The 24,167-nt window shown below is 38.8% G+C and overlaps 1 protein-coding gene across 1 annotated transcript; it reads right to left on the minus strand.

Moving 5' to 3' along the window:
• Positions 1-21,233: 21,233 nt before the first annotated feature.
• Positions 21,234-22,405, minus strand: LOC307268677 (uncharacterized protein). Its single transcript, XM_080051410.1, has 2 exons — positions 22,355-22,405; positions 21,234-22,154 (listed from the first exon to the last, which is right to left on the minus strand). Exon 2 carries the CDS (start codon positions 22,144-22,146, stop codon positions 21,262-21,264), a length of 885 nt encoding a protein of 294 aa, XP_079907536.1. The 5' UTR covers positions 22,147-22,154; positions 22,355-22,405; the 3' UTR covers positions 21,234-21,261.
• Between the last annotated feature and the right edge of the window lie 1,762 nt (positions 22,406-24,167).

Here is a 24,167-nt window from a genome sequence, read left to right on the forward strand (position 1 = left end):
GTGTTATGCTGCTGTATATCTACTGTGTTGTGCACTTTCCTATAATGTTTAATGTACGCTGTGTTTTATTGTCTGCTTATTTTATTGTCTTTTTGCCATTGTCTGTCAGTTCGTTCTCACTATGTGTTACTGTATTTTCTGAGTCGACTATGTTGTTTTTTAATCTTTGTTTATACATGCATTTTATTTCTGTAACTTTAGCTTTCCTTTTACATATCTGTCAGGGGACAACAGATGAAAACTAGCCTCTTAGGCTAACTCTGGCTCACTTACATTTTGAATGTTGATTAGTGTGCAATGTCCCTAGACTAAACCAATAAAAATAAAATAAAATACAAAATAAAAACAAAAAACACTAAAACGAAATATAACCAAAGGCACATTGAAATATTCATCAAAATGGTCTACCAAAGTATCAAAATACTTATTTTTATTTTAGAGATCTCATGAGGAGACAGTAACATTGTACAGATTAAATAATGAATTTACTTCATCCAATTTATTCCTATCAAAACTTCAGGGAGTGGCTCTCTAAACGATGTACTTGACGTATCACCTAACTCTTAAAGTCACCTTAATTTAAAAACATTTTCCTAGACTATTAAGTTACTTAACCATCTAAATTGTCCTTATTATATACTGTCTAGGTCTACACTCAGTCAGCCAGCTCTCCCTCGTGCTGCCTGAGATCCATCCGGTCTGTGGAGCCTGTGTAAACACGCGCTTCCTGTTTGAAAAAACAGAACGAGAAGTTAACTTGCAGACATGTCACAGTCTATTTCCATTTAGCTCATGTTGTGGGAGTGAATTATCACTGTATCGTTTAGTATCAAATCATCATAATATCATACTCATCCTACTGACAAATCAAATATGCGTCCATAATAATCTGGGATAGTGTGTTCGTCTTTGTGTTTACTAATTGTGTTTGTGTCTGAGTTTATGCTCCTTGTCTGTATGCCCTTGTTTGTGCTTATGTGTTTTCGTCTGCATTCATGCAGCTTGTATGCTCCTTATCTGCACTTTTTGTCTTTCTTTAAATGATTATGTGTTTTAATCGTGATATACGTTCATGCACTTTTATCTGTGTCTGTTTGCTACTTGCTTCATATTTTTCACACATCACCAACCTGTTATTTGCTGGAAAAATTACTGTGTCATTTTACTTGTCTGTGCTTGTGTCATTTTATTTTTTTCTTTAAGTTATCTACCTTCAGGGACTACAGGTGAACATTAGCCTGCATGGCTACATCTGGCACATTTACATGTTGAACTTTGGTGCTCATGTTTATCAATGTGCGCTGTCTCTTCTAAATAAATAAAAATAAAAATAAAAATAGAAACAGAAACAGATTTTTCTCACTCTTTCAAAGGGTACTTTTGTGAAATTACTATTTGGATTAGTCAGCAGTTTAACGCTTCTAATCAGCAGTTGAACACTTTGTCACTGCTCTTCGAATTGCCGCATCAAAATCCACATGTTGTGTGTATACATAATGCATTTCATACAACTTATTCAGATGTAAAACTAGTGTTTATATACTTTTATCCTGAGCCAAATAGATGGTTATATATTATTATTACTTTGTTAATTTCTACTGTGAAGGTTAGAACATCCAGCATATTGTTATCTTCATTGTTATAGTTACTATTTTCCCTCCATAAGTTTTAGGCTCACTGTAGTCTCGCAAAGCCAGACCAAACTACAGCAAGTAGTATGGTCTGGAAGCACTCCGTTTAGAGCCGTCTATTCGGGGGGAAACTGGGCTGGCCTGTTTTTATTTCTTTAAACCAATCACAATCATCTACGGCGGGGCTAACCCCGGGAAGCAGCCAATGGAGGCGTAGCGTTGTTTGCCGACGCCAGCGCTTAATAGACGCTGGCTGAAGTGGTCAAGCCAGACTAGGCTCACTGTAACTCCTTCATATCTGAAACTATTTTAACCATTCAAATATTAAATGTTCAGCTCCCTTTTTCTTTTAGCTTTTGTAACTTTTTAGACTATATAAAATAATCAGCTTTTTAATAAATTCTCTTAAGTAAGATTTAACATGGAAGTAAGCTTTCAAAGCCTCTGAAACTTCACCTTCTTTTTTTTTAAATGCATCTCCTCCTGCATTCCGCCAGCTACAAGCTCAATTTAACATATAAACAAGTCAAAAGATGTTCTTTATTCACATTACCTTTCCTCTTGAAATATTTTGTGTCTCAAACTTAGAAACATTCACAAGCTGTCACCGCATCAATACCAATTTCAATATATATATGTACTTAAAATCAATTCAATTACCAAATTTTATCTAATCAACCACAAAACCAGGAGGATATTATATAACACCTGAACTCCTCCTCCTGTTGCCTTGACATTCTGCCCACAGGCTTCTTTAAACCCATTTTTAACTGCATGGCCTCAGATGTTCTACAAATTGTCAACATGTCCCTTCGCACAGGTATATTTCCACAGGCTCTGAAACAAGCAGTCATTAAACCACTCCCTGAAATAACAATCTTGATGCCTCACTCATGAACAATTATAGGCCCATTTCTAACCTACCATTTCTAAGCAAAATCATTGAAAGGGCTGTTTATCAACAGCTAAATAACTACTTGGGAAAACAACTGCTTTTATGTCTTCCAGTCAGGATTCAGCACTGAGACTACTCTGGTTAATGTCCTTGATGACATCCACTTCAAACACACAGTCAGCGCACAGCTCAAATCTGTTCAGTTAGAAACCACACATCTAGCCAGAAATCTTGATGCAGTCACGGATTCAGATTTGGATAAAAACACATAAAATCAATTACAAAGTAAACCTACTATCACCTTAAAAAAACAAATCAATAATTATAAGGGCTTATGTCTCCATAGGATTTATAAAACACTTCCTTCCATGGTAGACTTTACAACTGTAACAGTGTCTTAGCAGGCCTTCCTACCTATACAGATCAATCAGACAGCTTCAGCTAATTCAGAACGCTGCTGCTTGAGTCCTCACTAGGACCAAAACGTATATAACATCACTCCAGTTCTGAAGATTTTTTATTTATTTATTTTATTTTTATACACCAAATATATCTATCTATATTTTCTAAATACATTTCATCGTCAACTTTTATCCTATCCTATTTTTATTCATTTTTTTATTTTATTTTATTTATTCATTATCCTTGTAATCATGTTTATTGAGTATGCTCGTCAAATGAATGAAAGGTTATTGAATTAAATCTGGTCCAGACTCCCACAAAATCTGAAGTCTGCTGCATCTTCTCAGCGCTTCTAATCAAATCTGAAGGCTTTGCTGTTGCCCTTTTAGTCTGTAATCTTTATTTTGTCTAAATGTTTTATTTCTATTCGTATATATATATATATATATATATATATATATATATATATATATATATATATATATATATATATATATATATATATATATATATATATATATATATATATATATATATATACAGTCATATGAAAAAGTTTGGGAACCCCTCTCAGCCGGCAACATTGCACTGATTTGTTGAACCATGTACAGATACACAATCTGCAGCCAGATGTTCTTGCAGGTCTTTGGAGGTGATCTTTGAGTTGTGTGCAACCATTCTCACAATCCGCCGCATATGCCGCTCTTGTACTTTTCTTGGTCTGCTAGACCTGGGTTTAACTGCAACTGTGCCTGTGTCCTTCCATTCCCTGACAACGTTCCTTACAGTAGAAATTGACAATTGAAACCTTTGGGAAAGCTTCTTGTAGCCTTCCCCTAAACCATGATAATGAATAATCTTTGTTTTTAAGATATTTTGGGAGCAGTTTTGATGGTCCCATTCTGTCTCACTTCAGCAGAGAGTCAAAGAGAAGTGCAACTTGCATTTAGGCACCTAAAATACATTTTCTCATGATTAAACAGACATTTCTATGAGGTTCAAGGCTTAATAACATAATCCAACCAACTTTGTGTTTAAAGTCATCAGTTTTACATGCTGTTACAGGCATTAAAATCAACAAAACCACAAGGGTACCCATATTTTTGCACAGCCAGTTTTTCACATTTTATTTTATTTCACACAACCAAATACTGCTTTTCAAAAAATCTTTGTTTGGAAAACATCCCAGTAGTTAGCTGTTCCTGGTAAATTAAAGACATACCACTTTTATCTTTTTTTTGTGAAAGCAGAGTCAATTATAATGCCGGCTGAGAGGGGTTCCCAAACTTTTTCATATGACTGTATATATATTAGTGGTGGGCCGTTATCGGCGTTAACGTGCTGCGTTAACGCAAGACTCTTATCGGCGATAAAAAAAATATCGCCGTTAATCTCTTATTCCACCTCCTGTTCGGCTCAGGGGAGATAATAATAGCCGGGGGCCGTTGTTGACACTTGAGGAGCCTTTATTCTCTCACACACCCGCCGCTCTCTCTCTCCATCACTTGCCCACGACACAATCGGGTATTGGAACGCAGGGTGGGTGTGTGTGGCCACCGGTCGCCACGTGACTATAAGTTTCCAAGTTTTAAACACTTCTATCTCTTCAACGTCAACGTCACCGTACCCGAATCCTAAATATCCCCATAGCAGACGCTATATTTCATCGGGGGGGAAACTTTGTTTTGCGCCACAGTTCGGCCGTAATGCTGCTGCACACATACACACACACACAGACACAGGCGCACACACACACGCTGCATGACAGAGACGAGGGGCGCTACCAAAAAGACGAGAGGAGCGGTTGGAGCAGTTGGAGCGTTTAGAGACACATGCGTGCACATTTATTTACATAAAATCGCAATCGCAGTCATTTGTGCATTTATGTAAAATGTTTCACTAAGGAAAATTACAGAAAAAGTAACGCACAGTGACTTTGATGAGTAACTTTAATCTGATTACTGGTTTGGAGATAGTAACGCGTTAGATTACTTGTTACTGAAAAAAGAGGTCCGATGCCGGTAACGCGTTACTAAGTAACATCTTGTTGAACATTCATTCATCACCGATTATCATAGTAGAACAGCTTCCTCAAGCAGTTTGTGATGCATGTTGGAAACAGGAGATGAGCCCCTGGTCTGATGCGCCACCTGGCTTGAGAAACACGTTCTCAAAGACTTACTTTGAGTCATTATTTAGGAGCACAAAGACTTACTTTGAGTCATTATTTAGGAGCACAAAGACTTACTTTGAGTCATTATTTAGGAGCACAAAGACTTACTTTGAGTCATTATTTAGGAGCACAAAGACTTACTTTGAGTCATTATTTAGGAGCACAAAGACTTACTTTGAGTCATTATTTAGGAGCACAAAGACTTACTTTGAGTCATTATTTAGGAGCACAAAGACTTACTTTGAGTCATTATTTAGGAGCACAAAGACTTACTTTGAGTCATTATTTAGGAGCACACAGACTTACTTTGAGTCATTATTTAGGAGCACACAGACTTACTTTGAGTCATTATTTAGGAGCACACAGACTTACTTTGAGTCATTATTTAGGAGCACAAAGACTTACTTTGAGTCATTATTTAGGAGCACAAAGACTTACTTTGAGTCATTATTTAGGAGCACAAAGACTTACTTTGAGTCATTATTTAGGAGCACACAGACTTACTTTGAGTCATTATTTAGGAGCACAAAGACTTACTTTGAGTCATTATTTAGGAGCACAAAGACTTACTTTGAGTCATTATTTAGGAGCACAAAGACTTACTTTGAGTCATTATTTAGGAGCACACAGACTTACTTTGAGTCATTATTTAGGAGCACAAAGACTTACTTTGAGTCATTATTTAGGAGCACAAAGACTTACTTTGAGTCATTATTTAGGAGCACAAAGACTTACTTTGAGTCATTATTTAGGAGCACACAGACTTACTTTGAGTCATTATTTAGGAGCACAAAGACTTACTTTGAGTCATTATTTAGGAGCACAAAGACTTACTTTGAGTCATTATTTAGGAGCACAAAGACTTACTTTGAGTCATTATTTAGGAGCACACAGACTTACTTTGAGTCATTATTTAGGAGCACAAAGACTTACTTTGAGTCATTATTTAGGAGCACAAAGACTTACTTTGAGTCATTATTTAGGAGCACAAAGACTTACTTTGAGTCATTATTTAGGAGCACACAGACTTACTTTGAGTCATTATTTAGGAGCACAAAGACTTACTTTGAGTCATTATTTAGGAGCACAAAGACTTACTTTGAGTCATTATTTAGGAGCACACAGACTTACTTTGAGTCATTATTTAGGAGCACAAAGACTTACTTTGAGTCATTATTTAGGAGCACAAAGACTTACTTTGAGTCATTATTTAGGAGCACAAAGACTTACTTTGAGTCATTATTTAGGAGCACAAAGACTTACTTTGAGTCATTATTTAGGAGCACACAGACTTACTTTGAGTCATTATTTAGGAGCACAAAGACTTACTTTGAGTCATTATTTAGGAGCACAAAGACTTACTTTGAGTCATTATTTAGGAGCACACACATATTATGATTGAATTCAAATGAGCCATTTTAATCTAGATTAATCTAGATTAATTCCAAAATTAATCTAGATTAATCTAGATTAAAAAAATTAATCTATGCCCACCTCTAATATATATATATATATATATATATATATATATACATATATATATACATATACATACATACACTACTTCTCTAAAATCTATCCTATACTTGATGTATTTTAATCTTGATCTATGCTCATGCCCTGTAAAGCACTTTGAATGGTCTTGTGTCTGAATTGCGCTATATAAATAGATTTCCTTACTTTGCCTTTAAATGGTAACAGTTTAAGTTCAATGCTCTTTTCAGAATCTTATCATTAACTTTACAATAGGTGTGTATTGTACTCCTTAAATTATGTCGTCCCACTCTATGCTGTCATACACATTTTTTTCAAAATATTAACATTAGAAAGTTTTTATTGTCTACTACACCTTTAACTCCTCAAACCCAACCTGTATCTCAAAACACAACTACATCCGTCACCCCTCAGAACCTACACAACGCTCCACGCCTCCGTCAACCACCACTGCCAGCCACAACAAGTGCACCGCGAACACCATGCACCTCCGAATCACTCCAAATGTCAATCATCTTCAACATCACCAACTTTTTGCATTTTTCAGCACTATTACACAATTTAGCCTCAGCTTTCTCAGCCTCCAGCATTAACTCACATTTTCTCCTGGATATGCTTCTTCTAGTTGTATTTATATGATAAATGTTCTCCCCCCTTTTTTCTTTTTTTTTTTTCTTTTTTTTTTCTTAAAGTTACGCAATGCTCAGTTAAATTTATTTTAAAGATCCCTATCTGTTGCATATGGAGTCCTTGTGTGACATAAATGACATAGTCCTCTATATTTATTTATTTCCTCCCAAGCTTATTGTCATATTTAAGGCGAATCGACCTCACGTCGTCAAAGCTGCGCCTCGTCCCTTTTAACAGAGTTATGGTCTGTGACCGCGCCTGCCTGCTATGTCTGCGCGTTCACATGCTTGCTCACACACACACACAGCCATGGGCTCACAGCCCCGCCTTTCTCTCTCTCCATGTCTGCTCCATGCTATCAGCAGCCAATGGTAGCTCCCCCTTTTTGTGAACCAGACCCTTCACATGAGACCGGCTGTCTGGATGACAGCTCATCCGCCTGGCAGGCACTTCCTCCCGGGCACACGGCACCAGGCAAACTCGGCCGAAGGGTCAGACTAACAACCAACTGCACAACCTTAAAACTACTGTCCTAATTTATGATTAGGAGCTCAATCAATCCCTATATAAGCCTTTGCTCTAACAATGGTGTTTTTAGAGCAAATATATATCTTATAACTTGTTCCTTTGGTCTCTTTATGAAAATATTCAATCTACCTCTGCTGCCCATAGCCTATGCCTAATGTAAACAGCTGAGATACCAACTCAAATAAGTGAATTTAGTTAGAAATTTAGTCATGTCTAAACATGCATTTAATCCATCACATGCCTGCAAATCTGAAATATTGTATGCAATCAACTTTTGTGTCCAATTCCCACATTGACATATTGATTTCTCACATTCGACACATTAATAAGCCAAATATTACAAAATGTTATCATATTTCAGCCTATTTTCCCCTGAACAAATCAATACCATCGCACAATATCCCCTCAACTTCTATTCTTATGTCTACTATAATTTGTCTCTTTCATATGAACAATAATGCTTTTGGTGCAGATAGGCCAAACTATTGTTTCATTTAGGCTTATAGGTCAAATCTCATACCTAACTCTTGTCAACAGCTAATTCACCACAACTAATACTCTCCCTGTGCAAAGTATTAGGCTATACAGTTTTACGTTATTTTCGACCATATTACGAGTGAGATGATTACATTTATTCTATCCATATTTCGAAAATGTAACTGAGACATCAACACCATCTATATAACACGGTATCAACTACAATACATATGTATTGAATATATTTTATATAATGCGCATTTGAAACATACAGTACAATCAGGCCTATAACAAACTAACAAACAAGACAAACATAGACTGATACTCGAGATCTCACACTAAAAATATTCTCAATACTCCCGGGCCCCTCAAAACATCTTTTTGGAAACAATCGTACAATTTAATATCAGTAGGCCTACAGCTTTCAAGACTCTGTACATTGAAATCCCTTTTCACGCCTCTTCTGCGTGTTCTTTAACAACCCCTCTGCATAGGCTTGTCATAGTGTCCAAATACAATGTCTTACAGCTCGTCCAGTATAGGCCTCCCTGGGGAGCTCGCAATGTTTTTCTATCAGACATCCACCGCCACATGCTGAACATAAAATATTTAACTCTAACCTCTCTGTTAGGTTAAATCTACAACCTCTTCATGCTGTCTGTAGTGGTGATCAAACATTAACACCTTGTGACCTGTCATCGTAGGCTTGCCATAGTGAGGACCACATTGTCTGACGATTACAGTGGCTAGCGCCTGCACACCAGTAACTCGCAATGTATATTGATCCAACATCCACCGCCAACACGCGTCAGGCCTGTGTTCTTCAACTTTTTCTTCAGTAAAAACTTTACATCTGTAGCTTTAATTAAATTCTTGTATTCCTCCCTTTTCCTTTTATCTATTTGTTTCTTTTAGTGGTTATATTACTTCTAAACCCTAATTAACAAAACAAAAATTTAGACCGATTCCCATCAACCAAACTGAATCACCTTATTGCCCACCCCGCATTAAGTAATTTGCAGCTTGACAGTTTTAGAAAACACACACAGTGAGACCAGCGCCCGAATTTGACCCCATAGAGCAAAATATGCTCACCTTCCAGCTGGTTTGGAGTGAAAGCCGCGCCCCAGTCCCCGTGTGGGCCCAAGCCGTCCATAAGCTGTCTGTTTCGTGACGCCATTTTGAGGTATATGGGCTTGTTTCCATTCAAAAAGGTGCAGTTTGGAAGATAAATGAATCGACTCGAGTACAGTTGAGGAGGTCAGGAACAATTCTTTATTTAAACAAAAAGCTCAGCTGTGGTCAAGATTAGGGTTGTGGCCAGAACCCTGTGCCAATCAAAAAGTACTAAGTATCTGATTAAAGGATGAAGAGCTCCCAAAAAACCTGTCTATCCCAAAGCAACAGCGTGTCTTATACCTCAAAAATGGGACACACTGATTGGTCAAACATTCTTCCTGAACTGGTCTCACTCATTCTATTGGTGAGTCTTAATTATCTCTTTCCTGGTCATTCTGTATCTGACTCACGTGTAAAGCAACATACATTGGAATCTAAAAACGTGTAGCTATTGTCTTCAATGCAAACTATTTTTGCGTGTGCAGCATACCTTCATCCTGTTATGCTCAGAACTTCCTATGGAAAGGAACAATGTGAAACAGGACATAGGCTACATCCTGTGAGGCCCACACACACTCCAGTTAATGTTGGGAGAGGTAGAAAGGGCCTGTTCAGTTATCTACAACAGAAGATTTTGACACTTAATTAAACATTATTTCTTAGTTAAACAATTACCTTTAGAATATGTCATAAGGGCAGATACAACACTAACTACAGTGAATTAAAGCAGGGCTTGTGTGTTGGAGACATAGATAGTATATTGGAGACGGAAATGGGGGGAGTTCAAAGCAGTATTGCTGTAGGCCAGGAGTGAGACAGAAGTAATAGGCTACAAATGGCCGACGCTGAAGGAGGACAGTCATTTAAAATATAGAAGAAATACAAATCACCGACTCTTTAACAAATTAAACATTCCTGGGCAGCGGGGGAGTGTGACTTTCCCACTTTAAAGGAGCAGTGTGTAATATGACATCATCAAGAAAGTTCTACAAAGTTCTAGAATGCAACGCTCCCTGGGTAACCCCACCCCTTTAGAATAATAACAGAAGCTACAGTGGCCTTCAAGGACAAGAACAATTCTACATTTTAAACAATGCATCTCATGACATTCCACCTATGACACTTTCAAGATGGCGGCACTAGGCCTTGGTCCAAAATATGCAGAAATATGGACATATATGAGACCCTTTCTAAGGGAAAAAATCATAATTAAAAAAAAAATGCAGCTATTATGCACCAAATTAAATGTACTTATGGATATTATAATTACTTTCTACAAAATCTGCTAGGAAATAAAACCCAAAATTCTACACACTCCAGGTTTAAAAAATTAAACAGTTTTGGGGAGCGGGGAGTGTGGGGGAGGGGGCATATAACGCGCCCTCCCCTACAACAGGATAATACTAATATGACCGAGGAGAGTCATTTTAAAATAAATAAAAAGTTGAGCAGCAAAGTGTAGCCTATAGCCAGCTCTTACCTGAGACAGTGCAGTGACTGGGCCGTTACCTTGCTTCTTCTGAGCGGCAGCTGCGTATACAGCGGCAGGTGAGGGAAGCCGGCAGGTAGAAGTTGTGTCACGGGTCGCCCCGATGCATTTGCCGAGTCCCCCTCCCCCCATATGCGCACTGCGCCCCCCGCGCATTTGCCGAGTCCCAATATCCCCCCCCCCCCCACACACACACACACACATATACATTTGCGCACATGCGCACTGCGCCCCCCTGACCCCCGCGCATTGAGTAAGTCTTGCAAGTCCTACCGACACGGCTGCTATTATAGTAATAAGATGCTCATCATTTTCAACTCATATTTTTCCGGCCTCATTTTGGATCATTTCCATTAACCAGGTCTAGGCCTAGAAGTCAGTGCATCTGCACTGACTTCTAGGCCTAGACCTGGTTTTTATTTGTGTATTCCTTTTTCCCTTTTTTTTGTGGACACATTATTTGAAGAAATGAATTCATGAGAAAGAACTGTAAATGTTCATACTGATCTGTAGCTGCTTAGTAATCTTCGTTTGCTTATTTCACTTTTTTTCTTCTTAAATTATAATTTATTCTTTCTTTCTTGTTTTACTCTACTTTCATTTTTATCTTGTTTCCACTTTTCTTTACTCACTAAATGTTTCTTTGTGGTCATGTCAGAAACTGATAAATAAAACGTTTTTAAAGTAAAGAAAAACCATGCAAACCCCAGTTCACCTCTCAATGCACTTTGCATTCCCATGAAATGTTTCTACATGAAGAAATACTGAAACAGTTACAAGATTGATCCAAGACCTGTTCTGTCAGTGCATGAAGTGATCCATGGCCTTAGTTTCATGCTTCATAGGAACACAGGTGTGGGTGATTTTCCGTTGTATTTTCAAACTTGTCGTTGTTTGTTTGGCTTGAAGCGGTTACTGATAACACCAAACAAATGAAAACACATAGGTGACACTAAGCATTGGGTACGCATTACATTCACCACGCCCACGCTTATTAAACCTGGCACAATAAATGATTTCTATTGCGAAATGTTTTACTCTGTATTGGATGCAGTTAGAATAACTGAGATCAGCCCGGATGCTACATCCATTTTATATTCAGTCTATGAATCTCAAACATGAATGCCGTTAAAACTAATAATCGTGCATCCCTCACTGCTGCTCCACTGTGACGAGTCCCGTTTTCACTGCTCTTGCTAAATCAATCAAATGCCATTTCTCTCATTAGAGCAGATTCTGCCAAGAGGGCCACTGCATGTTAACACTAACAGTCATCCTATGTTAATAAAGGTTCAGTAAGTGGAATGGTCAGTTTAGAAAAACGGGACGGGTGGCAACACTATGACTGAGAGATCGGCTTTATGAAACGCACACATTGTGTAAGTGATCACTGTATGAATAAAGAGCGATTTAACACTTATATTAACATAAATAAATCACTTACTTCACCTTTAAACAAGAATTGTTTTTTTTATAAGCTGTTGCACTCACCACCCACGCTTATTAACCTTGCACAACAAATTATTTCTATTTTGCCAAGAGGGTCACTGCATGCTAGTTAACACTAACAGTCAGCTTATGTTCATTAAGGCGAGACCCCAGGTGAATAGGGATTTTTTTTTAACTTATAGATATCATCATGAAACTTTGCCAGTTGATTACTGACACTAACACAATATTTTTTTGTATTACATGTTTTTCTTTAATATTTTATTAAATATGCAAATATGGCAATACTTAACCAGTTATGCGTAAATTTGGGTCATTTTTCGAGAAAAAAATCGAGATGTTGGATAAAACCAGAGTTAAAATCTCTATTTTATTTTAATCACATATTAGTTTCTAAAGTTTTTACAGAACAGATTTTGGATACAGCCTTTTTTCATTTAATAAATCAAAAAATACTATGTGCATGTCTTAGAAATGCATTTTCGGCATGTTTTTAGGAGGAAAATGTATCATAAATCAGACTATTAACAATATATTAACAAATCCTTCTGTAAAAACCTTTAAAATAGTGCTTTGAATGATTATAGAAAGTTTGGTTGATGTCAGTGGTCTAGAAGTTGAGATATCTTTCTCAGAGTATTGGAAAAAGCTAATTTTGAGAAAACGGCCGTTCAAGATAAAAACGTGAATTCTGCTGATAATCACTGATTATAGCTACAGATATTTATTGAATTAGGCCCTACACCCCTCAATGCCATATAGGCCTACCACTGCTTAACATATATAAACCATAGCATAGTAACATTTACATCCACACCCTAATTTAAACGTGATTCATTCATTATTAGCCACTGTCTGTCAACCTGCTCCGTAGTCGGCACAGACGCTCTCTCTCCCCACCATCTCCCCTCTCCTCTGACAGTCTCTCCGACGTGATCGGCGTGATTTACATGTCTTTAACACTTCTCCCCTTCAAATGGCGATCATGTAATGTCCGTAGCCAATTGATTAAGTATTTTTTTTGTGTTGGTTTGGCATATTTTCGACGTTTTTCCCTTTTTATTTTGTGATTTTCGAGCTACCCGCGGCTAGCATCACGTGATGCCTTTTAGCGAATCACATCGTCAGAAATGTGCATTAGCCAATGAGTTCGCGTTCCTAGCATTGAATCCCTCCTCACACTTTCACGATTGGTTACTGACACAAAGGAAATGACCATATTTGGATCTGATAACGTTGTGCTTGAGATTCAGAGCTTTCCAACAGTACCATGGTTATTATGGTTGCGTTCCCAATCGCATACTTTCTACTATACTATAGTATGTAGAAAAAAGATTTAGGATGTCCCGATTCTTATGGCCAGATATAGGATGGTTAGAAGTACCCGGATGTCCTACTTCATGCGGCCAAGATTGTTAGTGTTGAAAAGTGCATCCTATTTGGGCGATTCTGACCCACAATCCAGTGCGCACGTGAAGTGACGTAACATCGACGAAGCCTCCATATGAAAACAAACGGGATGCGACGGATATAAAAGCAAGAGGCAAGATCAAGGCGCAATGTTATGATGAAATAAGAGAGTAAAGTATGTCCCGATAGTATGCCTACTGCATCCTAACTAGATTATTTTTATCGTCAGATGTAGTATGTAGAATAGAAAAAAGAAAGAGTATGCGATTCGGAACGCAACCTATGATTCATACAGCGGCCGCGGTGCTTTATGTTACGTTAGAATGCTCACTTTTGACGAATTTAGGAGCAAAATACAGACGCAAGCAGTCAAAGTTTAGTAAAATAAACACCTAAAACGTATGTTTTGGACCTTTTGATTTATACTAGTATGAAAGAAGACATGTTATGGAAGATAAATAGACACAAATCTCAAAATTGACCAGTGCTTAAAAAACTATGTTTTTGCCTGCCGTGTCTCGCCTTAAACAAGGATTTTTTTATTTTTTATAAGCTGTTGCACTCTGAGTTAACCTTCAACTCATATTTTACTTAATAAAATAAAGACAATAAATGCACTCCTATGTGTTGTAGTGTTTTACAGTATCTGCAGCTATTAATATGATGCTCATCATTTTCAAGACAAAGCCTATTTTTCCGGCCTCATTTTGGATCATTTCCATTAACTTGGTCTAGGCCTAGAAGCATCTGCACTGACTTCTAGGCCGAGACCAAGTTTTTATTTGTGTATTCCTTTTTCCCTTTTTTTGTGGACACATTATTTGAAGCAAATGAATTCATGAGAAAGAACTGTAAATGTTCATACTGATCTGTAGCTGCTTAGTAATCTTCGTTTGCTTATTTCACTTTTTTTATCTTCTTAAATTATCATTTATTTTTTCTCTTTCTTTTTTTACTCTACTTTCATTCTTCTCTTGTTTCCACTTTTCTTTACTCACTAAATGTTTCTTTGTGGTCATGTCAGAAACTGATAAATAAAACGTTTTTAAAGTAAAGAAAAACCAAGCAAATCCCAGTTCACCTCTCAATGCACTTTGCATTCCCATGAAATGTTTCTACATGAAGAAATACTGAAACAGTTACAAGATTGATCCAAGACATGTTCTGTCAGTGCATGAATAGATAATCCATGGCTTTAGTTTCATGCTTCATGGGAACACAGGTGTGGGTGATTTTCCGTTGTATTTTCAAACCCATCGTTGTTTGTTTGGCTTGAAGCGGTTACTGATAACACCCAACTAATAAAAACACATAGGTGACACACAGCATTCACCATCCACGCTTAGTAAACCTGGCACAAGAATTGATTTCTATTGCGAAATATTTCACTCTTTGCTTTATTTTGTTGGTTAAAATGTTTCAGTACAACATGGTTTTTATATTTTCTTTGTCTCTCTCTGTAAAATGAAATGTAAGTAAGTAAGTAAGTAAAATGTATTTATAAAAGCACATTTATAACAGTTCTCACTGACCAAAGTGCTGTACATAGTGCATTCAGTAGGCCAACATGGGCCAACATGAAGGTAAAATAACAACAACAACAATAGAAAAAAATAAATAAAAATAAAATAAAGATAAAAGTACAAAATACATATAACCCGGACTTCCACACACAAACATATACAGTAGTGTAGAAGTCAGATAGCTAATGGGGAGGGAAAGCCAGGGTGTACAGATGGGTTTTGAGCCTTGATTTAAAGGCAGTAATGGAGGGGGCATCACGTATGTCAGGTGGCAGTTGGTTCCACAAGCGTGGGGCAGCTACTAAATGTGTTGATACACATATTCACAAAGTGCTGACGTTAATATCCTTCCTACGCACTATCCCTTTAAAATGTCCACAGTACACGATGATTCATTCTCTCACTGCAGAATTAGTGTTGAAAGAAATAAAAGCTTCAGTGGATTGTAGAGTGGGTCCCTGTAACAGTTAACCTGATTCTCATGTATTACGGCTGACCTCTACTACTGACAAACAGAGGATCTGTGCATTTGCTTCTCCTGTCGACTTCTCAGTAACTGTTTGGTCCTGCTTGCTTGTCTCTTGTGTGCTCCTGTCCTGTGTTGTTCATGTGAGTGTCTAATTGTATATGTTTGTGCTGCATGTTTGTGCGTTATGCTGCTATATATGTTAGTGCTGCATGTTTGTGCTTTATGCTGCTTTATATGTTAGTGCTGCATGTATGTGCTTTATGCTGCTATATATGTTAGTGCTGCATGTTTGTGCTTTATGCTGCTATATATGTTAGTGCTGCATGTTTGTGCTTTATGCTGCTATATATGTTAGTGCTGCATGTTTGTGCTTTATGCTGCTTTATATGTTAGTGCTGCATGTTTGTGCTTTATGCTGCTATATATGTTTGTTCTGCATGTTTGTGCGTTATGCTGCTATATATGTGTTTTTATTGTAGGTGTGTCTGTCCTGCTCTATCTACTGTTTTGTGCACTTTCCTATAATGTTTAATGTACGCTGTGTTTTATTGTCTGCTTATTTTATTGTGTGTTTGCTATTGTCTGTCAATTCGTTCTTACTACGTGTTACTGTATTTTCTGAGTTGACTATGTTGTTTTTTAATCTTTGTTTATACGTGCATTTTATTTCTGTAACTTTAGGTTGTCTTTTACATATCTGTCAGGGGACAACAGATGAAAACTAGCCTCTTAGGCTAACTCTGGCTCACTTACATTTTGAATGTTGATTAATGTGCAATGTCCCTGAAATAAACCAATAAAATAAAATAAAAATCAAAGGTGTGTGTGAGAAAGAAGTATCAGTCAATATTGATGACGAGACATGGCGGGTGGATATTTGGAGTTATGCTAAAAAGATTTCCATCTGTACTCGGACCAAAGCAATCCAGTTAAACATAATACATAGGATTCATATACTGTATATTCTCCTAATTTAATAAACAAACTTTCCTCACAGGAATATGTGATCCCTGGAACACTGTTTGAAGGTAGAAAGCTTCCTGAAAAGTTACTGTTTCACTGTTGTTGTTTACAGCAGCAGGGCCCACAGTTTGGTTTACAAACATATTCTAGTCTTACGTTTGGTTCCAGGTTCCTCGAAATATATATTTTTTTTTTATGATGATAGAATTATTCAATACTAAGAATTACATGTAGAGAAAATATGTTTAGTAAACTAACTGCAGGCTATGTGAATGTAAAGAAATACCCTTCCTCTGAAACTGCACCTTTAAAATAAAAATAGAAAAAAAAATCCACCAGCCGTTGTAATGGCATATAAAGACCAGAAGAGGGCGCTATGCTTTAACACATGTTGAGGTGATGCTGCAGTTTACTGTCACAATCCTCCGGTCACATGTGGAGCAACATGAACCCTCTCTAACTGTAGGTTACCAGGTACACATGAGGAATATGGTTCTGATGCTTTGACCAGTGGTATGCTGCAACTTATTAGAGGTGTGTGTGTGTGTGTGTGTGTGTGTGTGTGTGTGTGTGTGTGTGTGTGTGTGTGTGTGTGTGTGTGTGTGTGTGTGTGTGTGTGTGTGTGTGTGTGTGTGTGTGTGTGTGTGTGTGTGTGTGTGTGTGTGTGTGTGTGTGTGTGTGTGTGTGTGTGTGTTAGAGGTTCAGTAATCATGGCTTCATGGTGGGTTAAATAGTGGCCTAATCTGTCACCACAAATAAAAGCTTGATTAAATACATGAGGGAGTTATACATATGAGATGTATTCTTGCCCCCAGGAGGAAAGGTCTGTTGGGCTTCACTTTATGGAGAAATGAAGAGGCAGAGCATGTGGCTATAGAAGGAACATGTTGTTTTAATAATAAGGTTAAAGAGGTTTCTTTAAACTCAAATTAACTCGTGTATATCCAGCAAAACAAAAATACATTTGAGAAGTTTGGACTTGATGTTGAATATTCTTTTTATCGTTGTGTGCCGGCCTATAGCAGAATGTTATGGGCGGATCTTAAGCTCTTTATAAGATGGAAAACCAGGCAAACAGTCCAATTACAGGATAAGACATTCTTCTAAACAGTCATGTTGCTAGCTATGGTGGGTCCCCTTTGTTTACTTACCCGTTTACAGAGCCTAGACTGTGTATTAACACCAGATTAACACAACAACCTTATGGACAGGTAGTGGATTGTGATGAAATATTCACTGATTTTGACTAATGGTGATTTGGCTCCACCTTTAAGAAAAGTAAGGCAATGTTATGCTGTGTTTTTGAGAAACGACTTATGGACTGATGACACTTTATTTTCATTTAGGCCTTTGTATGTATTCCTATATAATATGTTTGTAATATATCTCTGATCAGATCAATAGTTCTAACAGTTAGATTTATCAAACACTTAAAGGAGAAGGAAGTGATATTTTCTTGTTGATATACGTGTTAAATCTCTCTATATTCATACAGCAATCACTGAAACAGTATGCACTGTTCATAACACAGGTCTCTATCTATCTATCTATCTATCTATCTATCTATCTATCTATCTATCTATCTATCTATCTATCTATCTATCTATCTATCTATCTATCTATCTATCTATCTATCTATCTATCTATCTATCTATCTATCTATCTATCTATCTATCTAAAACAGTATGCACAGTTCATAACACAGGTCTCCCAGTCGTTTTTATCCAATCAGGAGACAGAGTGCTTTAAAGAGGCGGGTCTCTGTGCCCGTGAACGATGACTCGCTGCTCTCCATCGCGGCACTATCTGATGAAGACGGCTGTGTGTTCATGTGGTGGTGACGTAGGGACGAGGGAGGGGACTGCTGTGTGTTCATGTGGTGGTGACGTAGGGACGAGGGAGGGGACTGCTGTGTGTTCATGTGGTGGTGACGTAGGGACGAGGGAGGGGACTGCTCTGTGTGTTCATGTGGTGGTGACGTAGGGACGAGGGAGGGGACTGCTCTGTGTGTTCATGTGGTGGTGACGTAGGGACGAGGGAGGGGACTGCTGTGTGTGTTCATGTGGTGGTGACGTAGGGACGAGGGAGGGGACTGCTGTGTGTTCATGTGGTGGTAGTCTGGCATGACCACTTCCGCCAGCGTCTATTCGCCTGCGTCGAAAAGCTACGCAGCCCTGACGCAGCCCCCTCCTTTTCCGGTTGCTGGCTTTCCCCTATTGCGATCCCCCTCATATTCGGAAACAATTCACTCACAGTCAACCCGTGTGCTTATGAGCAGCGCTCTCTCTCACACACACACACACACACACACACAGGGTGTGAGAAGTCACATTACTGTAGACAGAAATAAAGTGTGGCGATACTTCGGGATAATAATATTGGCGGCGGCGGTCCGGGATGCATCCTAGCTTAGCCTAGCTGTCCAACTTCATTGTACAACTACCCCCGGGCAGAAATACCCTCATAAACTCTGGAAAATGAAGCGTGGGGGTTTGAATTGAGCACCGGACCTTATAACCGGCTAGATTAAGATCCGCCGTTCCCTTTCTTTGGTGAATTAGGGACTATGCAGCGGTGTTTTAGCGACGGGGAAAGATTCCAACGGCTTCCACTATCACCTAGCAACTACGGCTACTTGCTGCAGTTGGTGTAGCGCTCACAACGTCAAAACCCTGTTCTGCCTGTAAACAGACGGACTACGGCTCTGACTACAGCGATAGGAGGTGGTGACATAAGTTCTCGAATGCTAAAAATTCTACTCGACCGCCGTAGCCGTCCTCTCAACCGCCGATGATAATGTTACCAGAGATAACACTACGTGGGTGGCTAGTTAACTCCGGTTAAGTTATCCCGTGAGCTCCTCGGGGGCTAAAGTGTATGGTGTCTTGACATGCTGGTTAGAAAGCAACACACTATGTATATTCCTTTTGTCTGTAATAGTTTTTGTGTGGCGTTTGCGGGTTTAGCCATTTCTCTGACAGTCTCTGGACGTGAAGACGTTCCATCAAAATAAGTCTCCCCCCGGCACTATTTTGCAGAACACCGCTGCTGCTTCCCGGGGTTAGCCCCGCCCTAGATGATTGTGATTGGTTTAAACAAATACAAACAGGCTAGCCCAGTTTCCCCCGGTTTCCCCACCCGAATAGACGGCTCTAAACAGAGTGCTTCCAGACCATACTACTTGCTGTAGTTTGGTCTGGCTTTGCGAGACTAATGTGGTGGTGACGTAGGGACGAGGGAGGGGACTGCTGTGTGTTCATGTGGTGGTGACGTAGGGACGAGGGAGGGGACTGCTCTGTGTGTTCATGTGGTGGTGACGTAGGGACGAGGGAGGGGACTGCTGTGTGTTCATGTGGTGGTGACGTAGGGACGAGGGAGGGGACTGCTGTGTGTGTTCATGTGGTGGTGACGTAGGGACGAGGGAGGGGACTGCTCTGTGTGTTCATGTGGTGGTGACGTAGGGACGAGGGAGGGGACTGCTGTGTGTTCATGTGGTGGTGACGTAGGGACGAGGGAGGGGACTGCTGTGTGTTCATGTGGTGGTGACGTAGGGACGAGGGAGGGGACTGCTGTGTGTTCATGTGGTGGTGACGTAGGGACGAGGGAGGGGACTGCTGTGTGTTCATGTGGTGGTGACGTAGGGACGAGGGAGGGGACTGCTCTGTGTGTTCATGTGGTGGTGACGTAGGGACGAGGGAGGGGACTGCTGTGTGTTCATGTGGTGGTGACGTAGGGACGAGGGAGGGGACTGCTGTGTGTGTTCATGTGGTGGTGACGTAGGGACGAGGGAGGGGACTGCTAACTGCAGTGTGTGTGTGTGTGTGTGTGTGTGTGTGTGTGTGTGTGTGTGTTGGCTAACTGCTAGTCACTGACAGGAAGCTAAAAGGACCAAATCACTGACTGAACCTTTAAGACTTGACTTGACACTTAGACTCTTTCTGACTTTATTTCTTCATGTCTTTCAACTTATATATCATTTTTCAGAAATAAACTATTCAAACTTCTAAATATTGCACATATTTCATAGCCTTTACATTGTGTGTATTCAACTCATTTCATACTAATGAGACCTTTTCAAGTTGGTCCAAGCCTTCATACTCAGCTTACATTTATTACTCTCTTAATGCAGAAGATTGACTTCTGCTTATGTTTAGCATTTACACATTAACACACATGAAAACACTCAGTTTCTATAATATAAAGTATGAAGCGAAGACATTTCTCAATCAAATTTGTTTTTATTGATTCTTTGAAAAGCAGGAAGTAGCAGAATAAGATTCAGAGCTCCAATATGTTATTAGTTGTTTAACATCTTATAATTATTAATACGACTTTGGTTTGATTTTAATTTGACAGATTAACACACTGAACCAAACAGCGTTGATACATTCTGAAATGGCCAGTAATATAACTGTAAAGAAATACATTTAATTGCTTTTTATTTCGAAGAGAAAGAGAAAATAGGTTTAATAAACCATCACCAAAATGATTTCACACCATTAGAACTGTTTGCACAGTCTGAGTATCTCCTGGTTATCACAGACCACCTCTGTATTATATTAGGAGACCTCACCAGGTGAAACTAACTAGGGTGATGGATTCTTAACTTTTACTGATTATAACAGATGTACTCAAGTTGGCCCTTATTGCCTGCGTTGAGATCTTTTTCAATGACAGTGACACCAGCCTTTTTATAAGCTGTTACAGCATCTTTTTGGAGAAGCAGCATGATGGCATTGATGGGTTTGCCTCCTGGCTGTTTATTGTACCACAGGTACACTTTGTAAGCTGAATTTGTGCCCTCATTGAGGTTCACACTCACAGGTGTGTACTTCTGCTGCTGATATTGCTGATACTCTGCATCATTGATGGAGACCTGCAGGTCGGTGATCGCTCTCTTGGAGTCGGTGGTCTGCCGGTACCAGATGTAGACATCCCGTCCTCTTGCTCCCCTGTTGGTATCTTCATCCAGACGGATGTAACCTTCCTGGAAGAGGGTGTGATCTAAACTAAAGGAATCGGTGGCGGTGACGTCACAGACGTAGGTCTGCTCTGATCTCTTCACCAACATGTAGATCCAGTCTCCACCAGCCTTGCGGTTCAGATCACAGGCCAGCTCCTCCCGGCCGTCAGCAAACATCCGGGCGTCTTGCTCTGCATTGGTTGAGAAGGTGATCTCCACGATGGGAGTATCGTACTCTCCGGAGCCTCTGAAGTACCACAGGTAGATGTAATTTCCGCCTGCTCCAGCATTGAGATCCTCATTGATCTTGGTGTAGCCTGAATTGATCAGGCCTCCGGCCATGGCATTGTCGTATGAGAGTTGAACCCTAGTGATGGGCTGGGGGCCATCTGTCTTGTACCAGAGATAGACTTTATTTCCTTTGGTTCCCTGGTTCAGATTAACATTGATTTTCAGAAAATGCTTCGATTGGAGATTCTGTTCCTCAGCTGCATTAGTGGACACATCAAGGTCGGTGATGTAGGCGGCCATTGTGGAACCTGTGTAGAACAAAGAAGAGCTTTAGAAAACAAGATAAACAAAGGAAGATGCATGACTGTTAAGGCAAGACACAGCCTATCTTATTTCTATCTTTTCAACAACATCAAAAGATGTAATGGATTAAGATCTGGAATAGAAGAATATATTGTCCAGAGATGAATGTGAATTAATAATAATAAAAATATTCTGAAATACTTACGTGTGCTGAAGCTGAGAGTGATTGACAGGCAGGAAGGTGAAGTCAACTGGTGAGCTGAGTTCTGATGTTTCTACCCAGAGTCTGCTGCCTTTATACAGAGACCTGGTTGTTACATCACCACTTCTGTGGAATTCTTTGGTCAGTCCTTCCCACTTTCAACCTGACACTGTTGGGCAAGTTTGGCACCACTTTGAGGAAGGATTCTTTACACAGCCTTTTTTAATTTTATAAATCAAAAAATACTATGGACAGGTCTTAAAAATGCATTACGGCGTGTTTTGAAGAAGAACATTTCTCATAAATCAGACAGTGAACAACATATGAAAAAATCCTTTTTCAATAACCTACAGAATAGTGCTGAGAATGATTATGGAAAGTTTAGTTGATGTAAGTGATTTAGAAGTTGAGATTTCTGGGTCAGAGTAATGAAAAAAAACTATCAAATCACGTTTATTTATACACTATCAAACCAGAATTGTCACACCATTTCTCACAGAGGAAGTTTGTTATGTAGAAACTTAACACTTATATAGAGTCAAAATGCAATAAAGATTTCAACTCTTGCTTTATCCAATAAATATATATATATATATGCTAAATTTGCATAGATATTAAAAGGAATACAACAAATCAATGTTTTAATGCCAGTAATCAACTGGCAAAGTTTCATGATGATATCTATCAGTTAAAAAAATGTAATTTTACCCTCGCATTAAACCATGGTTCTGATGTTCTATTTGGGCCCCTGTTGCTTTCCAGCAGGTAGTTGACCAGGTTGTCCACCCAGGTCTGTCTGTCTGTCTGTCTGTCTGTCTGTCTGTCTGTCTGTCTGTCTGTCTATCCATCCATCCATCCAGGTTGTGATCCATAAAATCCCTTTGCCCCCTGGGTAAAGAGGGTCACTGCATGCATTAACACTAACAGTCAGCATGTTAATTAAACAAGGATTTTTTTACAAGCTGTTGCACTCTGAGTTAACCTTCAACTCATATTTTACTTGATAAAATAAAGACAATAAATGCACTCCTATGTGTTGTAGTGTTTTACAGTATCTGCAGCTATTACTATGATGCTCATCATTTTCAAGTCATATTTTTCTGGCCTCATTTTGGATCATTTCCATTAACTTGGTCTAGGCCTAGAAGCATCTGCACTGACTTCTAGGCCTAGACCAAGTTTTTATTTGTGTATTCCTTTTTCCCTTTTTTTGTGAACACATTATTTGAAGCAAATGAATTCATGAGAAAGAACTGTAAATGTTCATACTGATCTGTAGCTGCTTAGTAATCTTCGTTTGCTTATTTCACTTTATTTTATTTTTAAATTATCATTTATTTTTTCTCTTTCTTTTTTTACTCTACTTTCATTCTTATCTTGTTTCCACTTTTCTTTACTCACTAAATGTTTCTTTGTGGTTTTGTCAGAAACTGATAAATAAAACGTTTTTAAAGTAAAGAAAAACCATGCAAACCCCAGTTCACCTCTCAATACACTTTGCATTCCCATGAAATGTTTCTACATGAAGAAATACTGAAACAGTAACAAGATTGATCCAAGACAGGTTCTGTCATCGCAGGAATAGATAAAACGCTTCATGGGAACACAGGTGTGGGTGATTTTCCGTTGTATTTTCAAACTCGTCGTTGTTTGTTTAGCTTGAAACGGTTACTGCTAACACCCAACTAATGAAAACACATAGGTGACACTAAGCATTCACCACGCCCACACTTATTAAACCTTGCACAAGAATTGATTTCTATTGCGAAATGTTTTACTCTGTATTAGATGCAGTTAGAATAACTGAGATCAGCCC

Source organism: Ammodytes marinus (assembly GCF_949987685.1).
Source record: "Ammodytes marinus genome assembly, chromosome: 22".
In the NCBI taxonomy this organism is placed as follows: domain Eukaryota; kingdom Metazoa; phylum Chordata; class Actinopteri; order Uranoscopiformes; family Ammodytidae; genus Ammodytes; species Ammodytes marinus.